This window comes from Solanum lycopersicum, chromosome 1, assembly GCF_036512215.1.
Source record: "Solanum lycopersicum chromosome 1, SLM_r2.1".
Classification (NCBI taxonomy): domain Eukaryota; kingdom Viridiplantae; phylum Streptophyta; class Magnoliopsida; order Solanales; family Solanaceae; genus Solanum; species Solanum lycopersicum.
The window spans coordinates 91,156,767-91,171,589 of NC_090800.1; the positions used below are offsets into that span (position 1 = coordinate 91,156,767).

A 14,823-nucleotide genomic window follows, 5' to 3' on the forward strand; every position below is an offset into this window, starting at 1 on the left:
TTTCTATTAATATGACAAAATAAGTATTAGAAATATTAAGATAGAATTTGCATTTATTTTTACTAGTCTCTTTATCATATCAATCAATGAAATACACACTTTATTTTGTTAATTTTAATTTTGAGGTAAACATCAAAGTGTTTTAATGATAAGAGATTGAGTATACATAAATAAAAAATATTTACTTAGAAAATAAATTATTTTAGTATTAATTATTTCGGGTTAATTTATTTTGAGATAAGTTATTTATTAAAAAAAAATAAAAATTATTCTCTATATATATGTGGCGTTGAGTTTTTCGACCTTTTGACTTAGGATTAGTCAGTTTTATTAGTCGATGAGTTATTAAATATGTATACAAATGGGACAAACTTTTTATATCTTATTTAATTGTCACATTTGAAATAATTTATCTCAATAATTATATCATAATAATAAAATTAGTTATTCTATATATGCATAATGAGATAAATTATTGTAAAATAGTTAATTTATAATTTATTTTCGATCAGGTGACTTACTAAATTTTTTTTGAAGTATGAACTAGGAAGTAAATATAATAATTATAGAATTGCCTAATATTTCAAACCAAATTTGAGCAGTATTTGGCCTTTTTAATTAAAAAAAAATAAGAGGTACTATATTTAAAACTTTACTTAGATGAATTCTGATAAAATTTAGGGGTATATTGCCCTAAAAGGTTAATCGTCTTCCAGGTCCAGGCAATCATAGTCGACGGCGAAGCCCCGGTACCCTAGAAAAGAGTTCTCTCAGTTCGCAACAGGTAACATCCCTTATAGCCTATTTATTCTTCCCCGAGTACGAAGGTGAAGGTAAGAAGCTCTTCTTTGGGCCACGAAGATGTCATCGTCGGGTCGATCGACGGCCGTCGCAGCCGGAGATTTGCAGATTGTTGCTGCGTCGGGGAGGCAGGTGGCTGCTCTACCTCCTCGTCCTCCGGCTTCTTCTTCCACGGCTCTAGTGGAATACACGCCACCTGCGGCTAATCCTGAAGAGGAGGATCTTGAGATCAAGCTCCGGCGTATACTTGAATGTGTGCCTGTACGGGTTAGCAATACGTCTGGAAGTTCTGCTGGTTCTGGCTCGGGCGACTTTCATCAGGTACCGCTCTTCTATTCTGGTTGGTTGTTGTGCCCTAATTTGATTTCTGCTCTGTTGTTAACTGTTAATATTGCATTTTTCGAGCAGTTGATTATTTCCTGCTATGTAATCATGTTAGTGTGCTTTGTAAGTTGGAATTTATTCGGTTTAACAGATGTTGAGGGGAAATTAGTTGAGTTTAGACTCTGTGTGTTGTGATTAAGAACACCAGAAGTAGTTGTTAATTTTAGGTTTTGAGAATGATGCAACTCTTGTCGCAAACATTGAATCAGATAAGTAGTACTTTTGTTTGGTGCAGCCTGCAAGATGTATAATATTCGATTAAATGTGTTCAAAATTGATGATCTGCTTAAGCCTAACCAGCAATTTGCAGGCTGCACCTGTATAATATCTATTGAAAATCACAATAAGGTAAACATATCATGCAGTTTGCTGGTTTTGACTCTTAGATTGAGCAGACAATAGGGGGTTGCTGAGGTGGTAAGCACTCTTCACCTCCAACACCAAGGTTGCAGGTAGCAAAAAAGGAGGAAGCTCTTAGTGAGGGGACTTAAAAAAAAAAAACTCTTAGATTGAGCTGCTCCTACTGAGATGATTTTCTTGTGAGACTTACTGATACACTACTTATTTACTGATTCACTTATTTTGTTGTACTGTCATCGACCATCGTATTAAAAACCCTTCTCCTTCTGTTGTCATTTTATGTTTGTGGAGCAGTAAAGATATAATTTTGTTGAACACAAACCTCCTCGAGAATTTTGGCAACCTGAACACAAGTGTGTCTTACAATGTTCAGGTGATACTATAGAATCCAATAATAGGTCTTCTTGTCATGGTGGCTATATTTTCTAGGAATATTCAGATGAAAAGTTAGATTAGTTTTAGATAGCCTGATGGTGTTTATGCTGCCTACCTTAGAGGGTCTAGGTGCTCTTTATAACCCATCAGTTCGCATATTCTGGGCTAATCTTATGGAGGAAAAAGCCAAAAAGTAGTAGTCGTGTTCACCACTTTGGCATAACCCTCTTCTGCCCTCACTTTACTACTACTTCAACTAGGAAGAACGAAGCACTTGGCTTGACCTGCTAGATTAGCCGCGGCAGACAGGAGGGCCATAATTTTCCGCAGAAGCAATGACTTGTTTTTCAACACCGACAGCTTCACAGGGATGCTTCCAATACCAACATCACTTTTTCTGCGTTATTAATAGTTTAGTGGCACATTGGAGTCTAACTATGGTTTGAAATGTCTTCTGGCTACTTTACTATTGTCCCCGGAACTGACTTCTCTTGTCGAGTTTAATTTTCAACCATTAGTCTTTGGCTGGCAATATAGTTAGTTTCTTGAGCAAAAGTTTTCGAAGAACCTTTTTTTAATAGGTAAAGTTTCCAAGGAACCTGTTTGCAGATTGTGACTGTTTGAACTAATAAAGCAATAGCTGAAGTAGTCAGCTGAATTAGTAGGATGGAGATGGAAGTGGTTGAGGTCTGGCCTCTAGAGAATCGGCACAAGAGAGCAAGAGATTGCAAAGGCAATACTTAAAGAGCAGAATAGTCATCCCTTGTATATTGCTTGCTTTGTGAAGAAAGGGAATGCCAAAAAGATAGCACTCTAGGAGTGGTGGTGGTGTGCAATGTGCATTGATTGAGGATGCATAAGGTGCTTGTTGTTTATCAGAGGTGTTGCATATATAAATTGTCTAAAGAATCAGATATATCCTTACTGACGAACATTTTTAGTGAAGATCATGGGCAAAGTGCATTGAGGTAGACTGCCATAATTATGACGTATGTTCACTTTAGTGACTCGTAGTGCTGCTTTGAGTTCAAATGCTCGAGTAGTATTCAAGGTCTCTTTATATGTGCATATATGTTTTGTATGATATGAACCATGGCAAATACATACAAGTGGACAAAGTTCTTCCTTTTTCTTAGTCGTGATCCATAACCTAGAATATTCATCCTATATTTGTTCAATATGTCTATTGAAAAATGTAATTCAACATTGGTATTTACTGCATTTTGGTTATTCGTCATTTGTTTCAATCTGTTGAAAGGTGTGTGGTGTTACTCAGAAGTGATTTACTATGATCAGGTTACATCTAGGTTTAAAGAATAAGTAGACAGCGTCAAGTGTCAGAAATAACATTTTCTTGGTATTGTTTGCAGTATCGGCAGATGAGACGGAGAGAACAAGATCGACTTGCAAGGATGGATGTTGACTACCAGAGAAGGAAAGAAGTTGCTGAATTCAACTTGAGAAGAGAAGAAAAAGTAAAAGCTGCGGAAGAACGGACAGCAAAGAAACGTGCAAGGCGACAGAAGAAAAAGCAGAGGAAGAAGGAGAAAAAGATTTGTTCTGGTGCAGGCGGAGAAGAAACCCGTAGGGAAGAGTCATCCGATGATGACGAAGCCGACTCCGACCACCAATAAGGAGGGAGAGGTGACTAGCTTCAAATTTATTATGCACTGCCCTGATGCATTGGATCAGGAGCTATATAGTTCGAAAACTTGAGATCATGTAACATAAGTAACTTTATGAACAGCTTTTTGAAATCGAAAATGTATAACTCCGGTTCGTTTCGTCTTATTTTTGTTGAAAAAGACTGTCCTCTAGAATTTGTGGGGCTTGAAACTTTGATTCGTAAATCTAGATGGTCAATGGACGCTGCTAACACTATTTTACATTACCATTGTCAGCATAATAAGGCGTCATCTACTCTAATGGTAAATGTTAGACTTTGGGAGGCCCCAAACCTATAATTTACTTGGAAGTTATAGTTGAATCATTGGACCACATCACTGGCAGTTGGTTTGGTGGTGGACATCACTCTCTTTTGCGTACAATTTAAGAAACCAACACCTAATTTGCATCCTTTCTTTTCTAGGAGCATAAGTGAAATGGAAAAGGGTCAAAAATACCATTGAACTATCAAAAATAGCTCAAGTTCAAATATACTCTTGAAGTATATTTCGGCTCAAATATTATCTTTATCGTCAAATTATTGGGTCAAAAATACCCTTCTCATTAACAGAATTGGTTAAATGCCACGTGGATGTCACATGGCATGCCACATAAGTCAATAGAGTTCCACTTATGCCACGTAGACTAATAAACTTAAACCCTAATTTCCCCTATTTTCTTCATTCTTCGTAGAATTTAGAAACGATTTCACTGAAGAACATAGAACCCATTTTCCTCATTTCTCCATTTCCTTAAAACGATTTCACAAAATACATAAGTTCTAAGGGAAAGGGGTTCTATGTTCTTCAGTGAAATCGTTTCTAAATTCTAAGGGAAATAGAGAAAATTGGGGAAATTAGGGGTATGTTTATTTTCTACGTGGTATGAGTGGAACTCTATTGACTTATGTGGCATGTCATGTGGTATCCACATGGCATTCAAGTGGCGTTTAACAGATTGTTAATGAGAAGGGTATTTTTAAGCATATAGTTTGAGGGGAAGAGTATATTTGAGCCGAAATATAGTTTAAAGATATATTTGAGCTATTTTCGAATAGCTCAAGGGTTTTTTAACCTTTTTTTTTTGTAAGTGAAATAATAATAAAAACTCTCTTGTCACACTTTGTGAAAAGTAAATGTGAAAAAAATTAATATACATAAGTCGCAACGCAATGTATCTATTTTTGCATTAGAACGCCGTCTTGATTATATGCCTCACACAAAAAGTGAACCCAAATTTGTGAAACTAAAAAGGTAAGATTTAGTCTATTTTTAATGAGACAAGAAAAAAAAAGAACCTCACGTAAATAATGCACAATAAATCTTAGACATAAAACATTATGAAGCGAAAAGTTTTAATAGAAAATTAGAAAGAAAGAAAAGAATACTAGACTTTACCTTTTACCTTTAGCATAACGTCTTTCTTTCTGATCGGAGTATTTTATTTTGTCGTCCTTTAGATTTATTATATGTTAAGTATTGTTTAATCCATTAGTACGACTCGCATATTTGAAGTTGAACTGATTTACCAAAAATTACCGTCGTCGCCCTTCCCTGCGATTTCATCACTGCCCTCCTTCTTCGGTTGCAGACTAGGCAGAAACCCTAATCGCCATGGGAGATAATCGTCAGTCTTTTGTACATCATGCTCTTGGTGGCGGCTCAGGTTTCTTCCTCACCCTACGTCTGCGTTTTGCCTTCTGTATATTATTGTCTTTCTCTATATTTGCATCCATAGCCCAATTCATGCGTTTAAAGAAATTCAGATTTGATATTGACCTTATTGCAATCATCAATGAACGCATCAATTCACTATGGATTTTGAAGTAACACTTGATCACGATGATAGTCAACTTCTGCTTCTCTAGGAAATTAATACTATTCAATAGGAAATTTTTTCTTGAAGCGGTTGAATTTGAATTGCAGTGGCGGATGTACTGTTGTGGAGGAGATGGTGTGCTAGTGTTACTCTGCTAGTCAGTTCCACTGCGCTTTGGATTTTGTTTGAGCGAGCTGGATATAATGTCCTTTCCTTTGTTGCCAATGTGATGTTGCTTCTAGTTGTGATTCTCTTCTTCTGGGCTAAATCTGCCTCACTTCTTAACAGGTAATGTAATAAGAGCATGTCACGCAATTCAACTTTTTTTTTCGAGATTGTTTCTGGTTGCTCTCGGAATAATACTGGTGGATAATTGATTTTGTCTTAAGTATTTGAAAATTGAAGCCTACTGTTAGGATAATTTGTCACTGAGGCAGGGGGTGAACCTGAAGTAGATCTGCCTATGGCTGTTGCATTTCTCTGCTATTTCTACTGGGGCATGCATTTCAATTGTTGTTCTGATTGTGTTGAGCAATTGAGATCCTTAAATGATTATGATGTAGTAAGACTTCTTATGGAATACTGAATCAATTTTGTCTGTACAATTCCAGGCCTTTACCTCCTATCCCTGATTTGGAGGTTCATGAGGAATCTGTGGTAAAGGCTGCTGACATGATGCGTGTTTGGATCAATCATGTCCTGATGATTGCCCATGATATTGCTATTGGTGGGAATTTAAAACTATTTGTTAAGGTCTGATTTTATTTGACCCCCTCCATTTCAGGCATCATGTTTGTCACACAATTGGCGCCATGTTTTCTTCACATTTACATCTTATTAATATGGATTGATTTATCAGGTTTCTCTTGTCTTGTGGCTTATATCTTATGTTGGTAGTTTCTTCAACCTCCTCACTTTCATCTACATGGGTGAGTCGGGTTCTTTTCAGGTGATATAAGTTGTTTCTGGGGACTTATAGTTGACTGAATTGTGTATCTTCCCTACAGGAATTCTTTTTAGTTTGTCTGTGCCTCTGCTGTACGACAAGTATCAAAATCAAATTGATGACAAGCTTATTATAGCACAAAAGGTCATTCAGACACAGTACAAGAAAATTGATGATAATGTACTGAGAAAGATTTCAAGGTCTTCAAATAAGGAAAAGAAGACTCAGTAAAACTGTAATGTCTCACCTCATCCCTTTCTCTTACTTTCTCTTTCTCTCAGATACAAAGATATACATGCAGTTTTCTCTTTCTGTCCTATGCATATCTTCGCAGGATCTCTTTGTTCTGTTAACTTGTGAAATGACTATAGAAAAAACATTTGCTTATCAAAATACTTCATGTTCTTCTGCTCTGAATCCTTTATGTTATGCCCTTTAATCTGTAAGTAAAATACAATTGTGCTACTATAAGTTCTTGATATTCTAATACAAGAGGACAAGAGTTATTTTTTTGCTGCTCGACTTGTTATGGGATGAATTTTCCTTTTTCTTGTGTAAGTAGAAGAATAATTGGATCTTGAGGTTCCTGAAGACTTTTAATAGTGCAGCTATATCCTGATCACCAATGTATGATTTCCCTCGTTAAAGACCTTTCCCTTTTATGGGCACATTGATATTAGTAGACAGATTTTTTGAGCGAACAACATATGTGCTTTTGATGCCTTAATTTTGGGAGAAATTTGGAAACATAGGGAAAAGAGCAAAATTAGCTTTCCAGATCTACTCATAGAGAATAAGCGAAACTACTAAGAGTCTTTTGGGGCCTAAAGGGCAAACAGAATTAGCTTTCCGGATCTACACATCCGACTTCTCTGATATTTCCTGAAGTGGGGTTATTTGTTAAACTGTCAACTATATCTCCATGTTTTATTTGTAAGTCTCTAATTATCACATGTTCATAAATGTGATGAAGAGGCAATCAGTTGTGATACAAACTTATGTTAGATCATAGTTTGCCAACAACATTTTTTTTGTTCAGGAAGTGGGGTTGAGTTAATTGCTTTTGGAATGGCTGGAATTGCTGGATGATTAGTGGTTATATTAGGTGGAGATGAAGGTCTTGAAGGGATTGTACAAAGTTTGTTGAGTGGTTTGCTAGTTGCCACAAAGATCTGTATTTCCTCCTAAAAAAGCTCTGTTATCTGGTTTGGTAAGGCTATTGACTCTAGGACCTGTAAGGCTGTTGAAAGAAAGATCAATTGTAGCATTGCTGGTATTTTCTTGTCAAATCTGGTGATACTAAACCAGATTACTTGTTTGAAGATAAGTTCACAAGTATTTCAAACTATCACCACCAAAATCATCAGGCAATGTTCCATTCAACAAGTTAGAAGTAAGATCCAACACTTCAACAAACTGAAATCGACTTGGTACTACACCAGAAAATAGGTTTTTCCTCAAAGGAACAACTTTTAGATTCTGCAAAGAACTTAGCTTTTGTGGGAGATTTCCTACAAATGCATTGACAGAAAGATTTAGAACCTTTAAGCTCTTCAACCATCCAATAGACTCAGTTAGCTCACCAGAAATAGCATTGTTCGACAGTTAAAGAACTTGAAGTTCAGAAGCATTGAGAAGTGAAACAGGAAGTGTTCCATTCAAGAAACTATTTGGAAGTTTAATAGTATGAAGATGTTGAATAAAGCCTAATTCTTCTGGAACAGAACCAATAAGCTTAGAATTTGGGAATTCGGAATACTAAACTAATGATTCTAGACATGTCTGGTGCACAAGTTACACCAGTCCATAAACATGGAGTTGCATCATTATAGTCCCAATTATCAAGAATTAATAAAGGGTCATCAAGAACAGAGTATTTGAAAGACAACAAGAGAGTTCCGAATCCTTCGGGGTGGCCCAGTGATTTGAGCTTGGGACTTCCAGGTTGGAGTCTCAAGTTCGAAACCCCTTGCCAGAGAATTACCTCTCCTATGTGGTTTGCAAGCTATTGCAGAGCGGGGTTTTTACCCTGTGCGCACCCAAAGGATAGTGTCTGCAGGTTTTCCTTGTCATTTAAAAAAAAACAAGAGAGTTCCATCTATGTTGAGACCAAATGAAGGACACAAAAGAAAGAAAAAGACCCCAAATGATCAGAAAGAATAGTACTGCTCTGAGAACGTCATCATTTCTTGAACTGATTATTCATGATTACAACATAATACTACTATATACATAAGAAGAAAGAGGAAGAGGTAAACCAACTACTAGAGAAGTTGTGTTGGTGACCAAAAAGACAGCAAGGGATGGAGAAGTGTACGGCAGAAAAAAAGAAAAGTGTTCTGGTTCACTCTGTTACATAGATGATAATATTGATATGTATATAGTAGTAGTAGTAAAAGGGTACTTGAGTAAGTTCGTGAAAACAAAGTGAATGGCTATTATTGAAGTACTTCGTTTCTGTCCTCGTTCTGTTCTAAATTTAACTTATTTGTACTGATATTGTTAAAAAGTTTTCCTTTATCAGGTCAGTTTTAATGATTATTAAGTAAAATTAGTAACCTAAGGGGGGTTTACCCAATGTGCACATAGTGCTCACTCAAAGAGCGAAGACTGCGGCAGAAGTTGTAACGGCTATAGATTATCTTGGGGTTTCAAAAAAAAGCTCTGGCAAATAACCTTTCACAACAAGATATACCGATCAGTTAAAAAAATTATCTATATTATCAAACCAAGAATTCTAATAATGTAATGAATTCAATGCATAATGTTTAAAATTAAACCTAGAAAATTTAAAACCATGAATGAGCCTCTATTATAGATTTATACAGCAGTATAATAGTTAATATAATTTTATAAGTGAGATTGAAGAAAAATAAAAAGTACATAGATTCTATCTTTATCTTTATAAAATAGAAAGATCATGTTCAATAATTCTTGACTCAAAAGTTAGTTCATATTTTATCAATATTTTAGAAAAATAAGGGAGTGAGGGGATCTCTGTGTTTCTGGTAGCGGACGTTAGCAAAAAAAGACGTGTAATTATAGTCCACCTCCTATTGACTTTTTCCCCCATTCCATTTTCTCGCTTCCATGCTACCTTCTTTTCAAAGTTACCTTATGAATCTTTTTTTTCCTTTGAAATTAACTACTTTAATTTAGGAAATCTAGCAAATTCATGACATTTACTGACTTCATACACTGATGGTATAGTCAAAGATCACCTTGTTTATTATCAAAAATGAAATAGGCCACTTACTTACGGATAGAATGGATATAACCATGCAACAACCACTATACTATTACTGCACCTCGTTCCTGAACTAGTTGTTTTAGGTAGTTGGAATCATCAATATCCATTCTATGCCATTTAGATCCAATTTTCAATTGTTCATGGTATTAAGAGAAATTACTATTCCCTAATACTAGAGGTTTTCTGCAATAGGTCTTGGACAAACTAAGAAGTTTCTTGGAATGCAAAGTAATTTTTCTTAGAACAAATGGAAATAAAGGAGACTTGTTCAAGGTGAAAAGTGTGTTTACTTTTGATATAATTTATTTTTCTTAATGCCAAGAATTAGTTATACATAATTATTCCTTCTGTAATTGTGATTAGTTCTCTAAATAAGCCTTGTGCGCATAAAAGCTTCCGTTAATCCCTTACAGTGTGCTCACTCTCTTAAATTTCTCAAAAATTTAGACAAGTTGGTCACAATAGATTTTCCTGAATACACATGTTTGGGAATTTTTCAGATCCTTTAGATTACTTCATAATTGCTGATCTAAGTTTCTAGGTTTGGATTTAAAGGGATACCTGTGGGTTTGAAACGTGAAACGGGCAATTAGCTTGTTAATGGCTTTTGGATTGAGATCCTTATCTCGTGTCCTGATTTTAATTTAGAGCTATGATTTACATGAACCAGATAGAGAATTAAGTTCTTGAAATATTCTGTCACTCAACATCCAAAGGCAGCTTGTAGAAGTATGGATGTTTGCCTTCCACCCTCACCTTCGATCTTCTGCTAACCATGAGAGGGAGTATGTCCCGTTTGCTCCTTTTCTTGATTGCACTACTGTTTTCTTCCATTTCAATTTTGTCCCTTGAAAGTGGGTAAGATTAAAGCAGATAGCTTAGCTGCATTATTCTGTGTTCATGACTGAAACTTCATCCTCAAAATTTTCTGAAATCTGTTTTATTGATTTGTAGGTTGACCTATAGGATTGCATTCATTCAACATCGTTGGGATGAGGTTTGATTGCCTTGCAAAGCAGAGTTTTAAAGAAGGATGAACTTACTAGTGTTTTTCTTATTTTTGTGAATGGTTCTCGATGACCTTTGTTAGTGGAAGTGCCCATGGAAGATGAAGTTATGGTTTATATGATTGATATTGAAATAGTGGCATGGTCATTTTGATTGGTAATCCACAAACATCTCAATGGAGCCAGTGCATACTACATACTCTAGAAGTTCTCGTTTGCTATTGATTTAGACTCTTTATTATGCTTGTCTCCTAGTATTTGTACTCTAATCTAGTTTACTTTGAGCACCTAAGTAACTGCAGCTCATTTTTTCCTTTTCTTTTTTGGGGTTGATATCTCACCTTGTAGTTGATGATCAGCTCTTTCACACAATTTCTTTTAGGTAACTTTGGAAAAAGAAGTTTCCCTTTTGGCTGGCTGGGTGATGGTGGAGAAATGCTATTTGATTGATTTGAATGTTGTGGGGTGTTGCAGTTTAATCAGTTTGCAGAATTTTATCCTTCCTCTCTCTTTTCCCCCCCTTCTTTTGTCATGTTTTTTCCTGCTAATTTATTGTTGGGAATCTGTTGTTTTAGCAGACCTCCATTCCCAAATGACATTGAAAGATCATGTTTTATTTACAGTAATACTGACCAATATTGTGTTTTGTAGAAAATGATGACACAATATTGTATTTTATGTTAATTAGCAAAGTTTTGTTTGATGGAGTCGTCAGTCAAAGTGGTGTAAATAAAGCAGAAAGACTACTCAATGAATCAGGTTTATCATTTATGACGACAAGGAAATCCGATAATCCATACCTGGAAAGTTTGGTGTGACGAGCTCGACTTAGAAGACAAATCCCTTATTTTCGCTGGCAAGAGGTTTTGAACTTGAGACTTCCAACATGAAAATCGCAAACTCAAATCACTAGGCAATCCCAAATCAGGTTTATTAAACCTTTGTAGTGATGCTTTCGGTAGTGCTATATTGGATTCTATTGGTGAAATGAAAATTGGATTTATATAACATGGGAAAGATTTCACATTCCTTAGCTGGAAAGAGGGATTATGTGGAATAGAATTGACTAAGGTGGAGTGCGGAAATACTTGTTTTTTTCTTATTTTGAAATGAAATCCTTAAAACGAGTCTATAGGATCATATGGATTCTATAGGGATATAAAAAGTATAGGAATTATTTTGTTATAGAATAAATAAATATTCTTCTTGAATTAATGAATTAATTTTATGACCCAATCTCGAATTAATAGGTTGATTAGTGAAAATCTTGGAAAAAGACGTGAAGAGTGAGTTCAATTTACGTAGAAATAGTAGAGATAAAGAGAAATAAATCATTTTAATTTTCAAAAAATAAGCTAACTTGTACTAGCGCCAAGCCGCCGACTTGAGTCGAATTGGTCATCTCCCTTATAACTTTCTTGTAATTCCAACATTACCCTCAATTACAAAAAGCCCTAGACCCAACGTTCCTTTTGTTTCCTTGTTTCTTCATCTTTGCTCTCCTCCATTTTCTGCATAGCGTTTTTCAGTGGCTAGCGGTAAGTTTCTCTCTCCTTTTTCTTTTCCATTTTATTTTAGTTACTGATGATTGATTTGTTCAGTCGGAGTTTTCTGCTTTTAGATAGATATGTTAGCTATGATGACTGGATTGTTAAGATAAAAGAGGAAAAAAAACTACGTACAACCACAAAAATTTGATATCAGCTAATTTATACCTTAAATTGCCATTGATAAAGAGAGTAATTCCATCATGCAATAAATTGGAATGTAGGATAAGGTTTGCATACTTCCTTGTCTCTTGTTTCATAAAATCCATTTAAATCATGGCAACCTCATTCATTTGGTTCTGTTGGCTCATATTTTTTAACGTTTTGTTTCAGAGTAAAGTTTATTGCTTTCCTAAAAAAATGAAAGAGGAAGAAGTAAATAGGTGCCAGATTCAGGAGTGGTATCCCAGATTTAAATCTGATTCCATAAAAACAATGATTCATGAGCTGCCTGAATCCTTTATAGAGTATCTTATGGATGATCATGGTCCGTTCCTTCTCCCCCTTTCCATTGATGACAATGATGCACTGCCTAATAGGATTCATAAACCGGAAGAGGAGGAGGACTTTGAAGTATCTGAAGGATCGGAAGATGAATCAGAACAACCGTCACCTCCTCCTTCTTTTCCGGAACTGGAAATGAAGATCAAGGAATCTATAGAGTCCCTTGGGGGCTCTGTCTTCCCTAAGCTTAATTGGAGTGCACCAAAAGATGCTGCATGGATCAGTTCAACTGGGAATCTATGTTGCAACTCTTTCAGTGAGGTTGCAATTTTACTACGGGCATCGGATTCTCTAGTCCATGATCTGTGCCATGTGTATGATTCCTGCAGTGATAAGACTGTCTCAAGGCCCCCAAAGTTTTTTCTTGCACTTCGCAAATGGTACTCATCCCTGCGGCCCGAGATGGAATTTCGCTGCTTTGTACGCAATGGGATCCTTGTGGGGGTCTCTCAGCGCGAGGTGACTGGATTTTATCCTGCTCTTGTTGAGAAGAAAGATGAGCTGATAACAATAGTCCAGAGATTTTTTATGTATAAGGTGAAGGGAAATTTTGAATCAGAAAGTTATACTTTTGATATATATGTCACAAATGATGACCGAGTTAAGCTTTTGGATTTTAATCCTTGGGGCGCATTTACCTTACCTTTGCTTTTCACCTGGGAGGAATTAGAAGTTAATTCGAATAAAGAGGGAGATCACTTGGAGTTTAGACTTGTAGAAAGCCAGTGTGGGGTTCGTCCTGGTTTGAAAACTGCTGTTCCTTATGATTACCTGGATACTAGTCCAGGTAGTGGTTGGGATGAGTTTCTTAAAAAGGCTGATGAGGAATTGGGACAACAGATCAGGTCTCCTCAAGCAGGTGCTTGATTGCTAGATGTTCAATGACGGTAAGAGACCTTTTTCGAGTAATTAACCAATAATGTACGTGTGGTTTGTTATAATTGTTCTTGACGTATGTAAGCCGGATTGATCTTCTCATTTATTCTTAATTCATTTCTTTTAAGATGATTCCTCCTTTTTTTCTTTAATATAGTAAGATATTAGTGTGAGAGATCCTTAAAAAATGTGTCCCTTGATTCAAGATGACATGGGGTAGTTCCTTAATTTTTGCTTGATTTATGACCCAATTTGAAATGATAGTCTTCTAAAATGATAAGATGGTTAAATTTATACGTTAAGTATCTAGATGCTGGTACACTTCATTTGGACAAGTTATCTTGTAGCTTTAAGCGATTAACGTATGGTGAATTATGTGATGGTACTTGCTTATTCTTTTGGTACTCTTGAGATGCTTTAAAGAGCCAAGGGTGGATGACATATAAACATGTAGAATTGAAGTCTGGAAAATGTGTTCCTTATAATATCACATTACAAATATGAGAAGATAGAACATCAAAATAAGCAGGTATATGGTAATAAGCTATTTGAATCTTTGAACCTTGAGTAGCATATCACCTGTTTGCCACTGGAATCTCCAGTTTCCATCTCACTACCGCCAAAGTTTATCTGGAATCTAAGGCATAACTTGTATGCATGCCCTTCATATCCGCCTGGAGTTTGCTCCCAGATATATAAAGCATCCTTGCTTCTGACCTCAATTCCACGAGCCTGTTACCCATTCTCATTGAACGATGATTGGGGAGCAAATCCAACTAGAAAACTCACATTGAGCTGAAAAGGTGACTTCCGCACCATCTAATCCATTGGCTGTGCTCCTAGCTGTTACACTTTACGTCCATTGCTGGATAAAATTCCTATCAAAACCTTTATTGCTGATTTTCAGATTTCATGCCAGATGTAGATTGGCTTCATTTTTACTTTCTTATCCCATTGTCTGACTATGTGGATGCATATTTATTTACAGGAGAGAAATATCATGGACCAGGACAGTCTTCCTGAGAACTTGGGTTTTACTCATTCTTGTGTGCATTGGATGTAATTTACTGTAATCACAAAGGGCAGGGGACAACATTCATCAGTATGTATTGATTAATGTGTTTTAAATCTTGTTTGAGCAATCGTCTTGCCAATTTCAAGAGTTCAGGATATGGTTGACACTAAAATGTTTAAGACCAGGATTCCACTATGAGCATTTAGAAAATGTCATCCAAATCTATTCTAAATCTTCAACTCCTTTTAAAATGTTGAGAAATGTCATACTTGTCT

General features: G+C 35.9%; 3 protein-coding genes across 5 annotated transcripts; all 3 read left to right on the plus strand.

Moving 5' to 3' along the window:
• Nucleotides 1-560: 560 nt before the first annotated feature.
• LOC101251420 (uncharacterized) lies at nucleotides 561-3,711 on the plus strand. Its single transcript, XM_004230689.5, has 2 exons — nucleotides 561-1,122; nucleotides 3,291-3,711. Exons 1-2 carry the CDS (start codon nucleotides 862-864, stop codon nucleotides 3,552-3,554), a joined length of 525 nt encoding a protein of 174 aa, XP_004230737.2. The 5' UTR covers nucleotides 561-861; the 3' UTR covers nucleotides 3,555-3,711.
• Nucleotides 3,712-4,931: 1,220 nt separating this feature from the next.
• Nucleotides 4,932-11,085, plus strand: LOC101251723 (reticulon-like protein B11). 2 transcript variants are annotated; one of them, XR_011213617.1, is made up of 7 exons: nucleotides 4,932-5,250; nucleotides 5,511-5,691; nucleotides 6,015-6,156; nucleotides 6,263-6,332; nucleotides 6,411-6,584; nucleotides 9,792-9,872; nucleotides 10,554-11,085. XR_011213617.1 is itself a non-coding variant. In XM_004230690.4 (6 exons), the coding sequence occupies exons 1-5, from the start codon at nucleotides 5,199-5,201 to the stop codon at nucleotides 6,578-6,580; spliced, it is 615 nt and encodes a 204-aa protein (XP_004230738.1). In that variant the 5' UTR covers nucleotides 4,932-5,198; the 3' UTR covers nucleotides 6,581-6,584; nucleotides 10,554-11,085. The 2 variants fall into 2 exon arrangements, 1 of the variants encoding a protein (XP_004230738.1); XM_004230690.4 differs by lacking the exon at nucleotides 9,792-9,872.
• Nucleotides 11,086-11,958: 873 nt separating this feature from the next.
• Nucleotides 11,959-14,675, plus strand: LOC101252028 (uncharacterized). 2 transcript variants are annotated; one of them, XM_069292944.1, is made up of 4 exons: nucleotides 12,048-12,144; nucleotides 12,228-12,383; nucleotides 12,487-13,544; nucleotides 14,522-14,675. In XM_069292944.1, exon 3 carries the CDS (start codon nucleotides 12,514-12,516, stop codon nucleotides 13,522-13,524), a length of 1,011 nt encoding a protein of 336 aa, XP_069149045.1. In that variant the 5' UTR covers nucleotides 12,048-12,144; nucleotides 12,228-12,383; nucleotides 12,487-12,513; the 3' UTR covers nucleotides 13,525-13,544; nucleotides 14,522-14,675. The 2 variants fall into 2 exon arrangements, with proteins under 2 accessions (XP_004230739.1, XP_069149045.1); XM_004230691.5 differs by lacking the exon at nucleotides 12,228-12,383 and having other exon boundaries at nucleotides 11,959-12,144.
• Nucleotides 14,676-14,823: the final 148 nt, after the last annotated feature.

Coding starts and splice junctions, on each gene's coding strand:
- LOC101251420 (XM_004230689.5), top strand. CDS start 862: ATGTCATCGTCGGGTCGATCGACGGCCGTCGCAGCCGGAGATTTGCAG. Junction 1,123..3,290: donor GCTCGGGCGACTTTCATCAG/GTACCGCTCTTC, acceptor TATTGTTTGCAG/TATCGGCAGATGAGACGGAG.
- LOC101251723 (XM_004230690.4), top strand. CDS start 5,199: ATGGGAGATAATCGTCAGTCTTTTGTACATCATGCTCTTGGTGGCGGC. Junction 5,692..6,014: donor TCTGCCTCACTTCTTAACAG/GTAATGTAATAA, acceptor GTACAATTCCAG/GCCTTTACCTCCTATCCCTG. Junction 6,157..6,262: donor ATTTAAAACTATTTGTTAAG/GTCTGATTTTAT, acceptor TTGATTTATCAG/GTTTCTCTTGTCTTGTGGCT.
- LOC101252028 (XM_004230691.5), top strand. CDS start 12,514: ATGAAAGAGGAAGAAGTAAATAGGTGCCAGATTCAGGAGTGGTATCCC.